The 20,850-nt window shown below is 38.7% G+C and overlaps 2 protein-coding genes across 2 annotated transcripts in view; one reads left to right on the top strand and one right to left on the bottom strand.

The window, feature by feature from the left end:
- The window catches only part of wwox (WW domain containing oxidoreductase), a 1,268,497-nt gene extending 1,266,469 nt beyond the window's left edge, over window positions 1-2,028 (top strand). Inside the window, exon 9 of the mRNA XM_039763360.1 lies at window positions 97-2,028. Coding sequence (XP_039619294.1) covers window positions 97-285 — 189 coding nt within the window. The 3' untranslated portion in view covers window positions 286-2,028. The remainder of the gene's footprint in view (window positions 1-96) is intronic.
- mafa (v-maf avian musculoaponeurotic fibrosarcoma oncogene homolog a (paralog a)) overlaps window positions 1,842-20,850 on the bottom strand; it is a 500,829-nt gene continuing 481,820 nt past the window's right edge. The window contains exon 3 of the mRNA XM_039763368.1: window positions 1,842-1,911. The gene's annotated coding sequence lies outside the window, so the exon portion shown is untranslated. The remainder of the gene's footprint in view (window positions 1,912-20,850) is intronic.

Below are 20,850 nucleotides of genomic sequence, written 5' to 3'. Positions count from 1 at the left end.
GATGGACTACTTGTTCTATGTCTTTGTGATGTTATAACCTGAACAGCCTCTGGGTAGTTTAATTAAACCTTTTTGCTTTCTTCTTTCTTTTTTTAGCAACAAGGAGCAGCCACCACTGTCTACTGTGCCATTGCACCAGAGCTGGAAGGCCTGGGTGGGATGTACTTTAACAACTGCTACCGGTGCGTACCCTCATCGGAGGCCCAAAATGAGAGGACGGCTGCAGGGCTGTGGGAACTAAGTGAGCGACTGATTCGTGAACGGATCGGGGCCCAGGCTCCCTAAGCTGGGAATTTGGAAGTCAAACTCAAAGTGAAAGGAAGAGAATAGCCTTCCTTGCTTTTTTTATTTTTCTTTTCCTTTTCTCTTCTTTCATTCTTTAAAGATCCATTAAACAAGCTACACTCCATCCAGGCCTGAGCTGTAATAACAAGTACAAGAAAGCTTACTAACCCTGGATCATTTCCAGCGACATCATCTAGAGGATTTACATATACCTCAGATACAGATTAAACAGTGTTAAGTGAAATAATTGCAGTCACAACACAGCGAAAATGTTAAGTGCTAATGGGAAATAGGGAATAGAGCAGGTTAAACGGGACAGTGCCTATCTCTCTCTCACTCTCTTTCATTGCGTCTCCTGAGTCTACACAGACTAGCAATCTGTCTGGCTCAAGAAACGCTGCAAATATTTTCATTGCTGTTAACAGGGGCTGTGATCAGTGACAATTTGAGGCCAGTACAAAGCTGCAATCGCAACTGGAATTCTGCAGCTTTTGGCTTTCTCTTTCCTTGTTGCCAAATGTGTGCTGTACAGGCAGTTGCACGGCTCTCACAGGAGAGGGAAGCCCAGTGAAACTTTTTGTGGAAAAAACATAAGTTTAAACTCTCACTAACACTCAGAGGCCATTCTTGTTTTGATGTGTATGTGTTTTTCCTTTCCCATTACTGATATCTGCATTTAGATATATATTGTGTGGACATTTGCATGGTGTCCACTTAGTTTAATAGTATAAAGTAGAACAGTGAAAGTGCAGTGCATACTAAACTATGAAGATACTGTACAATGTAAAAAAAAAAAAAAATCAAAAAGACAAAAAAGTGAAAAACATGCATAATGCTGCTTTGGATATAAGATGCCAACAAGCTATTTGTTGAAAGGATCTTTTGTCAAACACATGCCTAATAGATGACTTTTTACTTCATTTTAAAATAATATGGCCTTTAGTGTACTGCCTACAAGAAGAAAGAATTTTTGACTCTCTAGAGTTTTTTTTTCCTTTGTGGGTATACAATTCTGATGGGAATGTTATTATGTCTTTCCCTTATATTGTCATATTGAGTCCACTGTGCAAAATAAATCTCTTATATTTTTCACTTAACATACTAAATCATACACATTAAGGGATATTAGAAATCTAATTCATAAAAAAAAAGTTTATATAGCAAACTAATACTTTTGGTGGGCATGATAACACTGAATTAATGGAATAAATTTGTCAAAAATGAATTATAAGGATGATCCAAGAATTAAATGTTTGTTATGCATAAATCTTTTTTTTTGCTTCTTTTTGGATATTTTTCTCTTTTTCTAAAAATATGTTTTTATGTCAATATACTGAGGTACTTAGATTTTTAATCAGTTTCATAAATTCTTAGCTTAGCTTATTCAAACAACATGCGTAGATAATTTTCACCTGAAGATAAAATGTCTTCTTTTGTTAATTTTGTTTCTTGTCTTAGACAAAAAAAAAAAAAAGCTGAAGGAAAAATAGGAGGCTCTGTAGAATGTTGTGATACTGTTGTCTTCCTTGCATCTTTTGCAGTGATTATACTTCTAAATGTTGTGCTTTGTGGCAGTCTTCATGCCAAAGGTCATTCTAAGCCATCAGCATTCCATTATCATGTTGTCTGTAAAGAGAAAAGAAAATTAAAGAGGATTTCTCATTATTGACTGTGTTCTTTTATTATAGAGATCATATCCACAAAATAACGAGTTGAAAATGAATAAAATGTGTTCAGTAGAAAAGCCTTGTCTTTATTTACAGTATGTTCAGTCAATGCATGAATGCATATATATTCAGCTGCTTGTTTCACATGATTAGACACTTTATTATTCTTATACACTGAATAATCACAACTAATGTGGCCTACATGTCAATTCTGTAGTCTCATTCATGCCAGACTCTGCATAGTCTCACCATCAGTGGCTAGCATGGCAGCCCTCCTCATCTCTTTTGCTAAGTAACAAAATCCAGAAAAGTATCAAAGGTAAGTCTACAGTTTGGTGCATGCTATATACTCATTTTTACACTTAGAGCACTTTGGTCGACTTGTGCCGTTTTAAAAGTGCTCTATAAATAAAATTGACTTGACTTAGTTACTGAGCAAAACATTTTTGAAAATGTTCAATTCCCTTTTAATGACCCTGTGTTGTGTGCTTGTAGGAGCAAGTTCTCTGGCTAGTCAGCAGGGAGATATATATGGAGGAACAATTTGGACAAAATTGAACAAAAAATACACAAGTACTGTGAAACTTGACAATAAATACATACTGTACATAATAACAACATGAAATGTATTACAAAATGTACGTTTTGTTCTTGTTTCTTTGCATATTTAATTGTTTCTTCATTTATATATTTATGCGACACCACACTCAACATGAAATGCACAATGAAGTGAAAACTGTCACTTTCACTTACCAAAGTAGAGAGGGCAGGTTCTAGTGAGCACTGTGTTGTGATGGGTGAATCGTCAGTAGAGCGAATATAAACCTTCAGCCAACAAGGGCCACATTTACAGCAGATACTTTAGATGCAAACTTCTCATGATGAATTCAGAGTTTCTTGAGTTAAAGTAACTGATTCTTGGCATTTGTTTCTTGCACTTGTTGCGGATGCACACAGTTATAACTTTGAGCTTGCACAAGAGCCACAGAATTCCCAAGTCAAGCAAAGTGCATATGTCCAGTCTGCTGGCAAATCACCAATCAAAAGACCGTACTCGCTAGAGCCCACCCTCTCAAGTTTGACAAGTTAAAGTAACACTTTTCATTTCAGGGCTTATTTCATGTTGCCTGCAGTGTCGTTAACATACGTAAATAAATGAAGAGATAGTTCAATAAATACTTAAAGTTTAGGGTCACTTGATTTATACCCATATTTTATGTTGTTATTAATTTATTTATCACATTTTGCAGTACTTTTATGTATTTTCATATTTATTTCATTTTATTCAAAATATTCCTTCAAAGATACAATCCATTACAAGTTCAAAAGTTTTTATTTTGGTATATACAATAACAGGAGAAACAATACGTGAGTAAGAAACATCATATAAACCTCATTAAACATGTTAAATGCCTTGAAACATTCATACCCAAAATGTTGCTAAATGTTTTTCACTAAGTCAGTGGTTTAGTTAATGATGAGCAAAGCAGACCAGTGGTATGGCCTAAAATTAACATCACGGTATAGCAAAAAGGTCTTACATTTCAGTAGCACTGGTATGATGAGTTTGTGTATACTTTTCAGACAGAAACTTTTTTTTTTTTTAACAAATATCAAATGTATTATTAAATGATGTTATGAATTGATTTCATTGTTCTTATCCAAAACTTCCAAAGGTGAGTCCAAGGACAGGTCTAATAAGTTTTAAGTTGCACTTTCTGCTGCACTGATCAATTTGTCCTACCATCTCTCTTTGTCTTAAGGGTAATTTATTTAATACAATAGTGGTTAATATTTGAAAAATATCCATTTGCTAGCATTTTTATCCCACAATGACACTAAATGATGAAAATATAATGTTGGTGTCACAAGAAAACCAAGCCTGATAGAAAGAAAATCTGACTTATTTGACCCATACGGTTTAAAGTGTTATCAAAAATGTATTGACGGACTTATCCTTCCATTTCTACTCACACTCATTCATATCTGATAATCACAGAAATCAACATGCATCTATTTAGGATGTGGGAGGTAAACCAAAATACAAAAGGAAGAACTGGTACAACTCCACTGAACCAGGGATTGGGCTGGGATTTGAACCCAGAACTCTGGAGGTGTGAGGTAACACTCCTGACTTCTGCACTTCCATGCCAGCTGACTTCCATTTTTATATATAGCATAAGTTTCAGTACTATAGGTCTCTTCGTCACTCAATTCAGTCATTAGGCTGTACCATTTACTCTAAATAAGCAGAGTTCACAACTACTAAAATGTTCATAAGCTCCCTTATCTCTAAAGGAAAGTCTTCCTCCAAGCCATACTTAAACACTTTATAAGAGTGTCAGTATACTAAGATGATAACCCTTGTTAATGAAGGCCATGGTGGCTACTGTTGTTTTGTTTCATTGAAGATTTCAATTATAGCTTACATCCTGTTTCTTACTGAAACCAGCCATGGCCTAATTAGTTGTTGTTGTAGTTGTCCTGTTCCTCATTCAGTATATTTAAAAATAGATTACGGTGCCCACTAATTCTTTAGGATGTTCATGTTCTCTGATGTTCGCTCACTAAGTATGCCACTCCTGCATTATTTCTTAGATACTTTAGGTTTTTACAAAGAAGCAAATTTATGATATACAAGTGTCTTTACACATGGCAAGATAATATGTTAACTATTGACTGCCTTCTTAGACTATGCGAGACAAAACTCCACAAAGTCAAGTATTTCCAGCTGTCTAACTTTTGTTAAAAGCATGACAGACCTAACCTAAAATTGCCATTCAGATTAAAGCAGAAATGCACACACCTACAGTATTTACAGTACAGTAGAGCCCCACCTTTAAAAAAATTCCCATTCACATGTGAAACATTATCCTGATATATCTCAATTGTAAGAAACATGTTGCTAGTTTTACCATCTTTACAGTTAATAGCAGGGTCTTTTTGATGCGACAGCAAGTCAAGTTTACTGTCATGTGTACATAGTACAATGAAATTCATGCTTGCATGTCTCCTCAGAACAGTTGACAAAAATATTAAATAAATAAAAAAAAAATAAACCCTTAAAGATAGGGTGAGAAGCTCAGTCATCCGGGAGGGGCTCAGAGTAGAGCCGCTGCTCCTCCGCATCGAGAGGAGTCAGATGAGGTGGCTCGGGCATCTGATCAGGATGCCTCCTGGACGCCTCCCTGGTGAGGTGTTCCGGGCACGTCCAACTGGGAGGAGGCCCCGGGGAAGACCCAGGACACGATGGAGAGACTATGTCTCCCGGCTGGCCTGGGAACGCCTTGGGATTCTCCCGGAAGAGCTGGAAGAAGTGGCGGGAGAGGGAAGTCTGGGCCTCTCTGCTTAAGCTGCTGCCCCCGCGACCCGACCTCGGATAAGCGGAAGAGGATGGATGGATGGAAAATAAACCTTGATTTTATCTTGAGAAGGTAAAATTAGACTCTTTTATATATGCTTTTACAGTGTCAACTAGAGCTGATGCAGCAATTTTAGGAGATGGCTGCTTCCAATATAAAGTTGCCCGACTGAGTTGGTAATTGACACATATCTGAGGTGACCATAAAGGGATTCGCACAATGCTGGACATGTTAGGCTTAACCCCCCAATCTTTTCCTTTGCACAGCTTGTCTGCTATGTAGGCCTGCATGGATAATGCTTTTTCCGTAGCTCTTTTTGGCCCTGACTTATACTCTGGCACCTGTAGCTCCCTTTGGCCCTGACTTATACTCTGGCACTTGTATCTCCCATCCAGTCGTAAAGAGCGCTGGCTTATTTTGATTTCCTAGGTCATCTCATGTTACCTTAGTGCTTGGTAAAACATGATTGAAGTGAAAATTCTTATGTCACTTGTGCTTTGATGCTATTTTAAAGTGCCGGACTGAAGAATTTGCATTTGTTTCCCATTAGAGCTAGGAAAAGTGTGTGAAATGGTAATAAATTCTACTCTCCAATATTTGATGCAATACATGTTATTCATGTTAAAGTAAATAAAAAAACCCCAAGCACACATTACAACTTCTCGCTTGGATAATGAAGAGCTGCTGCTATGAATAGCAAGCTTGTAGGTGTCAGTAGGCTGATGTGTCCTGTCCGGTTTATATTTAAAGGCATTAACATTTGAATGTAGCATGTCCAGCTTGATATGTCCAGAAAAGAAAAATGCCATTATAAGTTTGTTTTATCCAAAGTTGCTTGGTTGAAGCATTCAGAATGACTCATCTTTAGAGTGTTCACAACTCAGTTGTCGAGTTTAAAAATTAATATGAACAAGGTGATACAACTCTCCTAGTCTGTAATGTGGATGAATTCAGACTTCTCAAATTTCAACTTTACTTGTAAGTTGGGTCTCCAGACCCTCCTGCTTTTTCTACTCCATCTGATCGTATCAGATGTAACCTGTCCAGCATTGAATAGGATCTGAAATAGGAAGTTTAAGACAATTCTTCACAATACCCACAATTACTGCAATACCTGAACACACCATAACTCGCCATGGCATATGATAGTTTTTTTCAATTTAAAAAGCATCCAGTCTGGCCAGTTTTGGAATTATTTTGTGAATTTCCCCTAGAGATTAATAAAATTTACCTAATCTAATCAAATCTCCACCTTACGTTTAACCTTGGTTTGGAACTTCACTTTTGCCATCCTCGGATGAGCTGTTTCTGCAATACCGTGTGAGCTTCTGTGGCAGTTGTGATCAATGTGCCACCAGCTGAGTAAAGGAATATATTTATTTTCTTCAAAGTCTCTCACGTTCATGTTGTGAACGTAAGGTAGCCTTCAGATCCTCATAACTCACCACGTGACATCTCTCAAGTTTGTGGCCCATCCACAAGACAATTGAGACGAGCCAAAGCTCAGGTAAGCGAAGACAGCAGCCTATCCTCAATTTAATAATCCATATTATTAACTTATAGTAACAACCCAACGGCCAAATCTCAACAATAATTATAACAAAAAAAAAAACAGTTTTTGAAGAAAAGAAATGAGAGAGCTCCTGTAAAAAGGCTGGTGTGGTGCCCAGAAACTTGTCAAACCGGTTCACCTAACTCCTCCAAAATAACATCATTCACAAAATAACAGATTTGAAGGTTTGAAGTCCTTCTGTCTCTACTACACAACTTGATAATCTCATCAAACTGACCACTTTATCTTTTTTCTCACCTACATAATTCACTTTAGGGTTTCAGGGGCAGAAGTTAATTCTAACAACATGGAGGATCAAGGCAGGGATCAACCATGAGCATTGCACCTCAGTCACAAGGCACAACCACAAACAAGGTAACCCCAACAGCCTACCTTAGGGATGAAGGATGAAGACCAGAATACTTGCAGAAAATCTCACATTTATACACAGAGGACGTGCAAAATCCACACAGACAGTAACTGAGCTGGCACTTTAAAGCCAGAGTTTGAAGCCACTGCATTGAGTTGTGATGCAATGGAAACACGTTGCCACCCTTTTTGCAGACAGATACATTTTTCCATATATAGTTTTATGTAAAATTAGTTTAAATCTCCTGCAAATATTTCACAGATGCACATTAAGGGTGACCCATAATATTTTACAAATGAATAATTGGTAATCTAGTAACAGTTAATAATTTATCAGTGAAGTGATTACAAGGTAAGTACATATAATGAATACATTTTAATTATTTCTGCTTAGTCAAGTTGCTAGTAGTTAAATTAAAACCTTTGTAGTAGTTCATTACCTTTTAGATAGAATGCCCCAGTTAGCTGTAAAAGTCTCCAAACATTCGAAGTTATAAGCCAGTTTTGGCACAGGCAGTGAGTCCAAGTTGCTCAAGCACTGGAGTGTAGACCACAAGACCACTGGTACAGTCCCAGCCTCCGGTTTGCTGCCATGTTGGCCAAGCTGCTTCACTGGCTTGTGTTCCAAATTTGGAAAACAATGAATTATCATGCAGTCTTTCACTCATAAATCACCTTGGAAGGTGTTCACCATAGAAAGGTGTAATGCAAAGTGAAGGGTGTCACAGCTTGATCACTTGCTTTCTTTATTGATAGTGTATTTTCTTTCATTTTGTTTAATTTGTTTGCGTCAAAAGGTGAAAGAGTGGGTGCGAAAAGCAGCCATGTGAGAAGATAAAACAGTGGGGTTAAAAGGTTAGTTGGCTGTTTAATGATGGAGAAACGTGTGAACAGTGTTTAAGAATAAGTTCAACATCTTCTGTTTCTCTTTGATGAGCGTCTGAGTCCTCACGATAGAACAGTGACCAAAAGGTCAGCTCTGATCATGAAAAGCGATGTGCGTTTCATGACTTGACTACCTAAAAAGTACAAGTATTTTTTTTTTAACCTTTTATCAAATTTGTGTTTTGGTGTGGCACATTGATTCACTGGTTGGTGTTGCCACCTCACATTTCCTGGAACTTTGGTTCAATTCACAGCCGGGCCGCTCTATGTATAGACCTGGCTTGCATGTCCTCCGAGTTCCACAAAGAAGGGCATTTATTGGACAATCTACATTGGCTTCATGCGTGTGTGCTTGAGTGTGTCCTGTCACAGAGTAATTTCTCCCATTGAAAGGCAACTCCTACTTGTGGGTGCTGATGAGAAAGGCTCGCCTCCCTGTGGCCCTGTAATCAAATGAAGAAGAAAATAAAAAAATAGTTTCAGAGAACGGGTGGATGCACAGATATTTAACATGATATTGCTGTCATGGTTCTCATTCTGTGGTGGCCAGTTGTAGAATCATATAAGTGTAAATGTGGGAAGGGGAAGGGTCATCTGTTAAAAGTGCTCCAAAACTGACAGTACAACCCCATCTGTAGTCGACTCCTTTTAGTTTGAAGAGCATTGCAGATCACTGGAGCTGAAAAGACATACTGATATTGTAAGTGAAATCTGGGCCTCAGTGGGCCCACCTGCTCACAGGGTTCAAAAACTCTTTAAACTGTTTGTTGCTAATTTCAACATCTAAATCGTTAAAAAAATAAGATGTGTTGAGCATTTTCCAATATTAAAAATATTTCTTACGTTAAAATTAATTCCTTAACATGTGTAAGAATTAATTCTAATTTTTTAATATTAAAAATAGTCTTTCACGGTACAGTAGATATGCAAAAAGTATGTAATATCAACACAAATGGCATACAGATTCATCATTTATCAAAAGAGCACCATCTTATGCTTTCTTGTTTAGTAAATCCTTGGTCATTTAAACGCTGCTAAATTGATTCTCATCTTTTTTATAAGGTTAGCTACTGTATGCAGGTTGCCTCTTATCTGCCATTTTTTTATACAAGGTAAGCTTTTAAGAAAAATTTCAAGGTATTTGTTGACCTGTGTCTCCTCCTGCCCCCACCCCCAAATTAGCTCTATCCCTCAGAAAAGGAAATGTTGATCTCGGAGAGCAAAGCAGTACTAAAAGTGTCAGAGAGTAATGGATGTACTAGTGATAGAGAACTCTGGTTGTTATTTGCTGGATATTGAGGGAGGATGGCTAATGATGTGCGGCGTGTAAACCTGTTGGGGCCGTAATCCATCTGTGTGGAGGGGTTGCGGAGGGATTGGCCGAGAGAACAAGAAAGGAAGGAAGGGGGGTTGATGGGGTTGGATCCAGAGAAAATAATGGAAAGAGCGAAAGATGTAGCAAGAGTCATTTAGGGGAGGACGGCAGGGGAATCAGTGTTCATAAATACTGACAGAAAGCTTGCCACAGTTTTTGTTAGTATTATAATTCTTTAAACTGTGATTGGTTTTCTAGCTTATTGCCCAGCAGACCTACTCAAGGGGTCTGGATTTCTCATAAGAAAAGTGTCCTAAACAAGACCGGTAACATTCAGAAAGGTCACCATCAATAATATTCATCCCTAAATAGTAACCATGAGGTTGTAAAATAAAAAAGGAGGAATAGATTCAGACTTGTCTTTGGCTGATTTAAACTGAAGGCATGTATCTTTTATATAAGCTAGTAATAGGTATGTTTTATACACTTTAAGCTGAGCTATACCCATATGTTTATTAAAACTCCCTTTTACTCTAATGATCACTCCATTGTAGGAGTAAACTGTAACCCGATTTTAAAATGCATATTGACTGGTGCCAACCTGTATGGGCTACCCTAAACTAACTTAGAAAATATTCGTATTGTCGCAATTTTAAAACAAGAGGCATATGCTCCAAAATGCAGAAAATAATCTTCTACGAAAGGTGCATGTTTAAAGGATAAGTCTGGGATTTTTCAGGTCGAAGTTATTACTTCACCATCATGGCATGTATTCGTTTTCCCTATAAAATTTTGTGAAGCTTTTTTTTTAATATATATTTTAAAAATACTTTATCTGTTCTTGGAGTTGTATAGAATCCAACATCCATACATGATGATGAAAAAACCTTAATACTTATCAAATAAGTCCATTTTGAAGCAGCAAAGGTTTCCATTTAAGAAAATGCGCTTTCCACGTTTATAAGGCATGTGGTTTCTTTCAAAGTCCAGGTAGCGTTATTAAGATCTTCAGTTTTTGTTAATTTTTTTTGTGTGTTCCATTGAACATATCTAGACAATGTCTACCTACTTGTCTTCTGAACCCGTTGCAGTTGTTGCAGAGTCTTATAGGTGTAGTATGAAGTTCAAGGCAGGACTGGGACTCCATTTAATCCCCAGGGATAGCACCGCACATGTCCACTCTCAGCCATTAAGGAGAAATTTGGAGTTGTCAATCACCTCAGGTTTTGCTTCCTTTGTAATATGAGGAGTGCCCACATGGACATGGAGAGAACGTGCAAAGTCCATTTAAACATTGTGGCCAAGAATCGAACCCAAGTCTCAGGAGCTGTGAGGCAGCAGCACTCAATATTTCATGGTTGTGCCACTCATAATATATAAAAGGGTTTGACTGAGATTATGTCTGGTTTATGTGAATCAGCAGGGACCTACGTGCAGCGTCAGTAGGCTGTAGCCACCTCAGTCTTCTCCCAAAGCTGGCCATGTTTAGATCTCAAATGACTATGTGTGCCTTAAATTAGAAAGCTAAACATGTTATTGTATATATTTTAATAAAAAAATCTTTTTATTTTAATAATTTGAACAACAGTATTTTTGGATTGTTGGCTGCATTGATTAATCTTCTAGTTGCTACCACAGAGCTGTGTTGCTGCAGAGCTGTAACTGTGTTTGATGGAGAGAGATGTTTGATTGTTTTAAGATGAGTAAAAAGCTTTAATAGCATCAGTGGTTGATAATTTGTAGTCATATTATTGTTTGCTCAGAACACATTGAGCACAGTGGTGCAGTGGTTAGTACTGCTGCTTCACGGATCCAGAATCCTGTGGTTGACTCCTGTGACCGGTTATCATTAGAGTGGATTTTGTATGTTCTCCATTTGTCTGTGTGGTGAAGTGCAGGTTAGGTTGACTGATGGTTCCAAACTGACCCTGGTGTTAGTGCACCGTGTAGGTGTGGGCTCTGCAGTGGTTAGGAGTCCTCTTTGTATTTAGGGTTTTCATGGAAGGACCTGATGATGATGGTCACGTAGACTTCTGGCTTTCAGTCCATCAATGTTGGTGCATCATGATGCTTTGAGTAGGTGGTGGTGGCGCAGGCTTTTACTGAGATATCATCTTGCAAAGTCCCCATAAAATATATGGTGCCCGCTTTAATGCTTTTGCTTGACGTACTTCTGCAAAAATCATATGTAATTGGGTTCCTGCCCACAGTGGCCATAGGCAGACTTGGACTATTCCCTAATTCACTTCCTTACAGTATTTGTGTTAATTATGTAGAAAGAAAAATGACAACATTTAACATACAGGGTGAGTCAAAAATATGTTACCACTACTGGTACTGCTATGTATATACTTATATACAATTTTTGTGGACAATTTATGTGCCACATATGGTACATGGGTTGAACATGATGGCGAACAGGTTGAGACATTCCTGTAAATCACCTTGCACATATGAAGTTAGTTTTGTGATTAAATTGTTTCTGCCATTCAAATATTAACATAATTGTGACTCACCCTGTATAAAATGGACACACTGTTCTTAGATTTAAAACAAAGAGCCTTCTCACCACCCTGGTACTTTAATAAAAATATGCCAAGCAATCGTTCACGAGATATTCATAGTCAGATCTCTGCAAACTGTTCTGCTTTGGCTGTTGAAAGTTCTCAAAACCATCACACTAACTTCAGGATTGTCCTTTACATGAAGTTATGTCCTGAAATCCACAATCTGTTTTTGAAAATCCCACAGGCCTGAATGGAGTGCCAGTCCGTCACAGGGCACACTGTCACATCCACACTTACTCACCCAGCGCCAATCAAAGCAACACTCGCATCTTTGGGATATGGGATGAAAAACATAGACATGTAGAGAACGTACAAACTTCAAACTGGTGTCCTGTAGACGTGAAGACAAGTTAGCCTTTGTGCCATCAGGCCACCCCCAAATACTTTACACATGGACAAAATGAAATGTTTAATAAAAAAAAAAAAACACGAAATGTTATCATTAGGTTACGTTTCATATACTGTAGGCATTCCATTATATTTGGAAATACTTTTTACTACAAAAAATCAATGAAATAATTTAAGTGATAAATGAAAAAACACTCTTTTTTGCACTGTATGAGCATATTAGTAGATTTGGTATAATAGTCCCATAGACAGAATTTACTTGTTTCTGTCAGTGTATGCTTTTGGCTATTAGTGGTCCTTTTGGGAAAATGTGTCTTCCAAGCTAAATCAGCTGTGGCAAAACATCAAGCCAACAGCCTGTAGATCACAAGACAGCTCAGCTAACCACTAACACATTGTGCCTGACCACTTTCAGTAAAGATGGTTCCAAAAAAACAAAATATGTGCTTTCTCAGTCGCCTCCTATGAATTACTCAGCAGTAAACTTAAAAAGGTGTAAAACACATCTAGTGATTTTTGGAGAGTAACTGTAGATGAGCTCATGCACAGTAGACAGAAATGTAAGAGTAGCACATTTCATAGTTTAACCAAAGCACAAATTGTATGCAATGTTCATAATTATAAAACAGCATTCTGTTGTCAGTGTAGTTGAAGCCAAGGTGAAATGTACTGCGAGCTTTCACCACTGTTGCACAAAGCACCGGAGAGAGATTTCTTTCATCAGAAGGAGTGAAATTTGCTGAAATTCACTAAAGGATGTTGGGTTGGCTCAATACGGAAATGGAAGCAGCATGACTGAATGAAATATTTATGAACATGTACAAAGATTTAAAACTGGGAAGAAAATGTGTAACGAAGCTCAGTCTGGTCCACCATAAACATCACGGCTGCATCGACATGGCAAAGGACTGATGGACTACATTGTCCGCTGTTGCTGCACAGCTGGATTTGGAAGACCTAGTTGACCATCAGTATCACGCCTGCGTTGACATGGCAAATACCTTCATCACAGAAGACTGATTGATTACATTGTCCGCTGTTGCTCCACATTTGGATATCAACTATGGATCTCCACATGCCGTAGTGCATGATGACTTGGAGTACCATAAAGTCTGCACAAGATGTGGACCCAAACAGCTTTCTGATCTGCCTGAATCACTCCCTCTGAGCAATGAAAACTCACTTTAGCGTGTTCCTTTGACCTTGGCTTCAACTAGAGAAACAGTAGAGCACTGTGTTGTGCTCTACTGCCCATAAGCCATCATGAACATATTGTATTGCATCAGCTTCCAGCCTTTGCAATTACTGCATGATTTTCAAATTGCTTTTATTGTTTGATTTACCCTCGTATCCAACCTTGATGAAAACGATACATGTCGGTGTGTCTGTCTGTGTCTCCTTCTGGTTGTTATGTTTTTGTCATTCCAAAAGATTTTTTTTTTGTTCTTTATTTTGCCTTGTGTAATTTCTTGTATTAGAAATTTGTTAGTTTTCACATACCCCTTGGAGTCAGAGCAGACCCAGCAGAGTAGGATCCTCTTTGGCAGTAATGGGGATTCGAACCAGCAACCTTCCAGATACTAGCACAGATCCTTAGCCTCAGAGCCACCATTACAAACATTTTTAGTAATAAAATGCATTGCATTTGTCATTCCAATATATGGCACATCGTGAACATTAACACTGTTTTTATGAATCCCGTACTAAATGGCATATAGCAGAGAGATAAGCCTTACCTGTGTACTACAAATGTTATTGCGAACATCTATGTTGATTACTTAGATTTGAACCGTCTTAAATGGGGTTGCACACCTAGTCTGTGTCCCCTTTCCTGACATCACACTTCCCTCTCCCCTAGGCCCGCAGCCTCTCTCTCGGATTTGCGTGAATAAATCTCTCCTGCAATCGAACTATGATACTTAGCGCAATGAGAGAAGTCGCAAAATCACCCGGAATGTTCAAGCAAATTATAGAAAAAAACCCAATCTAAATCCATTAAGTAGTTCTCTTCTGAAAAGCGGACATACAGACAGACAGAGGTTGGATTTTATATATCTAGAGATATATAAAACCACTCCCCAGGCTCATCTATGGTATGTACTACTGCTTCAGGTCAAGAGGAAGTGTTGATGCTGACCTTCCCTACTCCTCCCTTGTTCACAGAAAAGACCTGCAACTGATTCCGCTCCTACCAGTCCCTGACCTATAAATCTTGCTGCTGCCTGAAGGAAGTGTTCAGTCTTTCATGGAACTTAACTGTGGACTGAGCTCCTTCCTCGCAGTACAGTCCTTATGTAGCCTGACAACAGTCTGGTTTTAGAGAGTTTTCTTTGTATTGGCATACAGTACATTAGGACCCTAATTTTCTTTAACTTTCACATATTTTGTTGGCATTAAACGGGGGTCGCCAAGTTGGCACCCAAACATTTTCCAGTGGTAACATGCAGTTCCTTTCTCAGCTGTATATATACACTCACTGGCCACTTTATTGGGTATACCTGTTTAACTGCTTGTTAATGCAAATATCTGATTAGCTAATCACATGGCAGCAACCCAATGCATTTAGGCATGTAGACATTGTCAAGATGACCTGCTGAAAATGAAGTTCAAACCGAGCATCAGAATAAGGAAGAAATGTGATTTAAGAAACTCTGAATGTGGCATGGTTGTTGGTGCCAGACAGGCTGGTCTGAGTATTTTAGAACTGTTGATCTACTCGGATCTTCACAAACTACCAGCTTCCTGACCCACTCCTGCCTTTGCAAGGAGGGCATTTATATGAAAAGGCAGGTCAAATACATCAGAGAAACAGTGCTGGGCAAATTGTGGTGCAAAGGTGAAACATTACACTTGCAACTCCAATCACTGAATTTATTGAAAATATGGCATCACCTGGGGTGGCTTGGGGCCGTGACAAAAGTAGTTGGGAACCTTACTTGATTAAAGCACAAGTTTAATGCAATGGGTTGAATCAAATCTGGATTCTCTGCTTGAAAGGCAAGTCTTCTAATCATTACACTACTGGCACAAGTAGCAAAGTGCTGTTTCTACAGTGCCCACCTTGCACCCTATGCTAGCTGGGCTAGGCTCCAGCAGACCCCCACGACCCTGTTCAGAACTAAGTGGGTTAGAAAATTACTGACTGACTAATATCTGTAAAGATAATGAGCCTGATACTATCTGTTTAACAATAATGTGTGTATTACCATTTAAAAAGATGCTTTTCTCACCACTAATGTCAGCTTCACCCTTTAGTTTAAAATGAATTTTTGGAAGCTCAAAGAGCTCTTGGTCAACAGGCACTCCAATTAATTTTCCTCCTTTGGCAAACTTTTTTATATACTGTATATAGTAGTAACTGTAAATAGCTGTGGCTCATTCTGATTTATCTTTATTAATGATTATAGGGAGAAATAACCACCCGCTCCATATTCAGATGCTGCTCATCACACTTTGTGTTTAAAATCAAGTCAGAGGTGCAATTTGCTGATTTTGTAAACGGAGACCTACTTCATACTTGTTTTACTGAGGCAGTGAATTATTTTCTGTCTTTTATTTTAAAAGTATGGGGCTTGACGGTGCTGTAGAACGGCAGTGATCTGGCAGTGATCACCAGTTTCTTAGGTCCTCCAGTGGCTTGCATCCAATAGTTTTCAAGCTTTCTGCAGTGTAGGATTACCACTTTAATCCTTATTTTACATAGCCATTTGTTTATTAATTCAATTTTCTCAATTTCAATAAATTCATTTCAATTATACATAATGCAATTTTATCGAAAACCCAGTGAAGAAAGATTCCTGTACCCTGAAGTCCTTTTTAAAGTTGAATGAAAATCACTGGCACACAAGAGTTGATTTGAATGTTCTTGACACTCACAAACACCATTACAGGGATGTGTAGTGGGTAACCATAAAAAGACGATAAGCTGAAAGTGCTACATCATGATAAATATGAGAATGCCTCAGCTTCTTGTTTGCTACAGTATGAATAGTTAAGAGAAGCTTTACTGCAGGCCATAGATTGGCCTCAGGCTTAGCGGTTAACTATGTATTTGGTTTTATGGATATGATTGTGTAATAATGCCAGCTACAGTGATTGTAATAAGATTCTCATGTCTATGGGGAGTATCTGTTATGCTCAGAAAGCAACTCTTAGATCACAGATTTCGCCATCTGCAGAGATTCCTTCATAGAACACTGGGTAATGGCCTGGTCTATGATCTGGGACATTCTTCATGCTGTCATCTGCCATTGACTGATCACCTCCACCCAAGGTAAGTGGACTAGTATTGTATTCCAGTAACATCAACACCTATGAACTGGTCCCAGGCCATTCCCAGCAATGGGTCTTGCTTTTCACTTGGAGCCGATGACTGCCATATGTACACATTGAAACAAAGTAGAAACCATTCTTGAACACCATCAGAACACATGATATGGAACACTCTATCAGAAAATAGCTTTTTTTTGGACAGTTTGATTGCATGGTAGTATGCAGATGACATCTTATCACCCGTCATGCAACCTAAACTGCTGGGTGACATTTTCCAAAAGGACAGTGTGTGCTGGGGATGATTATGTAACATCAGTGCCCTTTCTGTACCAGTATTGTTCCTTGACCTTTCATGTGTGGGAAGATCCCAAGTACTAACCACAGTCCATGATGCACCCTTTGTATCCCATTGCTTGCTTAGAGTTGCAGAATGTCTGACAAATTTTGCCACAGGGCACCATTTTGCCCCATAAAGCACCATGCCATAGTGCATACTGGAGTATTTTTATTGCCAATCATTACTAGATACTAATGAGCCCCACATGTAGCCCTGCTCTTGATCCTTTAATTGTTCATTTGTTGTGTTTTTGGAATTATATCATCTGCTCTGTACGCACATTTCATGGCCATTAAACTTTCTGGAAGTAACGCTTTGCCACAATATATAATTTAAAGGAGCTTAACCTCCTTATCTCTTATTCATGGCCCCCGAGTCTAAGGATAAAAAGACCTCTTGCCCTGGCCTTGTATTTATAATTCTGCCAAAACCACATTTAAACCAAGCTGCCAAAAAATAGAATCCAGAAAATGCCATTTTTATTTGCAAGCTATACTGCTTTCAGCTGTTTTTTTGTAATTTTTAAAAAATTCTCTGTGCTTATAATTCTTTGGTGGGTCGTACTGCAATGAAAGAAAAGCCGATTTATCAAGTTACCATTTTTTATGTGCTAGTATTTAACATGCAATTGCATCCAAAGGAGCTGATTGGTTTCTCTGACTTCATACTGCATTATAATTCTAGCACACTTTGTCTTCGATTCCTTAAAAAGTAAAAAGTACAAAACCCAGCTATCTATCCATTCATTTACTGAGCCCACTTTACCCAATTTTGAGTACTTCAGGGAACCACAGCCAAACCCATTCTGATTTGCCAGTCCATCGCTGGACACCTTCATTTACGTTAATCTAAATCTACCACGGAGGAATATAAATAATAAAAAATAGTAAATAAATAATCTGGGATGGTAACCTTAAAGCACATCAGTGTGTTAGTATCAAAATTTCGACAAATCCCAAACATGTTATTTTTTTGCATAATATATTATAAGTAAAATAAATTATGATACACTTTCAAAAGTAACTCAATTAGAAGATTGTGAAATACTAAATTAGAAAAAAGAATTCTAAGAGACCTTTAATATGCATTGCAAGTGCTGTATGTGTTATTATTATTTAAATTGCTCCTTCAGAAAAACAGATTTGTCATCCTGCAGGTTAACTGAACTGAACTGATGTTATAACCTTTGTCACGCATGCACGTCAGAGGGTCATCTTCCAGGTTCCTTCCAGGTATGTAATACCACCACAGGATGAGAGGGGGTGCTGCCGCTAACTGTGTCGCCTTCCTTTGCATCTACACTATCGAGAAACCACATAGTGAGGTTCGCCCATTCCAGCCCCCGGATCCATAAAAGCCCAGCTGCCTAGAAGGAGTCATCACTTGTCGATTAGAGAGCTGCAGAGACAGAGAGCTGTAACAAGAAACCTCGATAGACAGCACTTTTCTGTTAAGAACACCTGAGGGCTACGTTTCTTTCTGTAATTGCGCCATCAAGCGCAGTTTTCTTTTGAGTTTTAAAGTAAACGGGGACAGCCAGGTTGGCGCCCAAACATTTAGCTTTGTTATCAACTCGTTATTAATACAGATGAGCGCATCTTACAATGAAATTCTCAAACGCACATTTTGTACAATAACAGCACATTGTGTGCAGCAGTGGCAGTACTAGGATTTATGTGAAAAGGTGGGCCTAAATTTGTCATTAGTGTTACTCTATACGTTCATTTAAAAGAAAAGCATAATTTTAAAAATCCTTTTTGTACCAACATAACCCGGGTGAAAGTTTTTTTAGTTGTATTAATTTATCAATGGTGAAACATAAAAATAAACTAACCGGGATACCTCTTGATGATCTCCAGAACAGGAGTCAGCGAGACTTAATCTTGAATTTATTGATGATCTCAACCTTTCTCGAGTGAAAGGAGACTCACACGTGCTGTCAGCATTCTACTCCAACTAGCAGTCTTAATGTTGGTAACACTTAAAATAGTCTTTCATGTATTTCAAGTTGTAAGGTTCACAGTACTAAAAGGTGGAGGTTAGGGTTATGGTCCTCACCACAAGTGTCAAAAACTTCAGTTAGGGAACAGTCCATTCCTTCCATTGTTGTCTTTCACCTCATAAGTCTGTGAAAACACAGAAAATTCCTCCTCTGAGAGGTTAGGACCATGGCTAATCCATTGACATTTGATGGTGGAGTGGATGTGAATTTTCCAGCACACTCAATAAGTATGTTGATAGCAAACCCATCACTAAAATTAGCAAAGTTGGTGATGAGATTTTTCACTTGCCATTGAAGTATCCCAGAAATATTTGGTGCTGACATCACACTCTGGAAAGTTTTGTGTTTGTGTTTGTTTTCTATTACTAATAAAATCTAAAATGGCTGTTTATCGAGACATTGTTCACGCTTATAGGTTTAAAGGCTGTGGAGATCAGCCGGACTACAGACAGACACAGGACACACAGAAGTCCCAAAAACACACACATTTAATTTTCTTCTTTGTTTTTACGATACCAAACGGTGCACAAATCCCCAACAGTGCTCACAGTCCTTCTTTTCCTTCCTTCTCTTTTTCCTCTTCTAATCTTCTCTGCCGTCTCCACTCCTCTCGCGCAAGCTCTGTCCCCTGCCTCCTGACTCTGGCTCCTAAAATGGAGTGAAGCAGCCCCTTTTATAATTCACCTAGATGTTCCCCAGGTGCTCCCTGATGACCTTCCAGCAGCACTTCCTTTTCACCCAGAAGCACTTTAGGTGTACCTGGTTCCTGTTTCAGCAGCACTTCCTGGTGAGGGAGAAGTGCTACAGTCCATGTCTCCATAGCCATACGGGTGCCCCCTGGCGGTGGCCATGAGCCCCAAAAGGGTTGAGCTTCTAAGCTCCAATCCCGTGGCACCGATGCAAACCAGGGTGGCTGCCCTCACATGTCCAAGGGGAGATATTGTCCCTCTACTGGTCCTTCCATCCTCCAGGCGTCTTGGCTGGGCAGGAGCACCCGCCGTCTGCCACAAGGGTCATTATTGCTATGTGTGCAAAGTACAATGACATTCTTGCTTGTGCCAACCTATTTCACGTTTTTACAAACTGGAAATCTGTCCATCACTAGCATTTACAGTAAGATTCTAACCACAGGTGAAAAAAGGAAAAACAATAAACAAAAGCCAGAAAGAAGAGCTAGCAGTTCAGCTAGGCTGTAGTAAATGCAAATACCCCCTGCTATTTTAAACCCACACTTCCCTGTTACAAAAGGAGGCTGGAATAAAGAAATCGGGACTTTTCGGCGTAAAAGTCAGTACCAGAAGATCAAGAGAACCAGACAGCAATACCAAAAATACTGGGCAAACTTCATAGTCAAAAAAACACTTACTTTGATTCTTAAATGTTAGAAGAGGCCTGGAGCTACTAGAAACAATCTCAGATGTCACTAAGCATGCAGTGCCAGCTTTGAAAGCAGTGCATCGATGACATCACATGATGCAGGTTTTGGGAGAGTTGCCTTAGCAACCAGGACCCACGTTCTAGCAACACCTATTCTAGTGTCACCAATACATGAACAAGATTCCATTACAGTAAGTCAAACACATAAAGATAACAATTATTTTACAAATGCCCAGAGACAATAATCAAGTAAATACCAGTTTGGGGTAGAAGTGGGCTTTACAGAAGTGAAAACCTGATATCAAAATACAAGCTAGTCAGAACTGATAGGTTACCAAATCTAATATCAGTGTGATGAGGAAGGTCCATGGCAATACACATTTTTACATAAACACACTGTGCGACTCGGACTCTGTGGGTGTGTGTGTATGTGTGGCCCTGAGATGTTTGATGGGGTGAATGGAGCCAATCACATTTGCATATGAGAGTGTGGTTAGTTTTATTGGTTGTAA

The sequence above is a fragment of the Polypterus senegalus genome, chromosome 9 (assembly GCF_016835505.1).
Source record: "Polypterus senegalus isolate Bchr_013 chromosome 9, ASM1683550v1, whole genome shotgun sequence".
NCBI classification, from domain to species: Eukaryota; Metazoa; Chordata; class Cladistia; order Polypteriformes; family Polypteridae; genus Polypterus; species Polypterus senegalus.
Note: the sequence above shows the minus strand (reverse complement) of the source record. Positions and strands in the feature narration are given on the sequence as shown.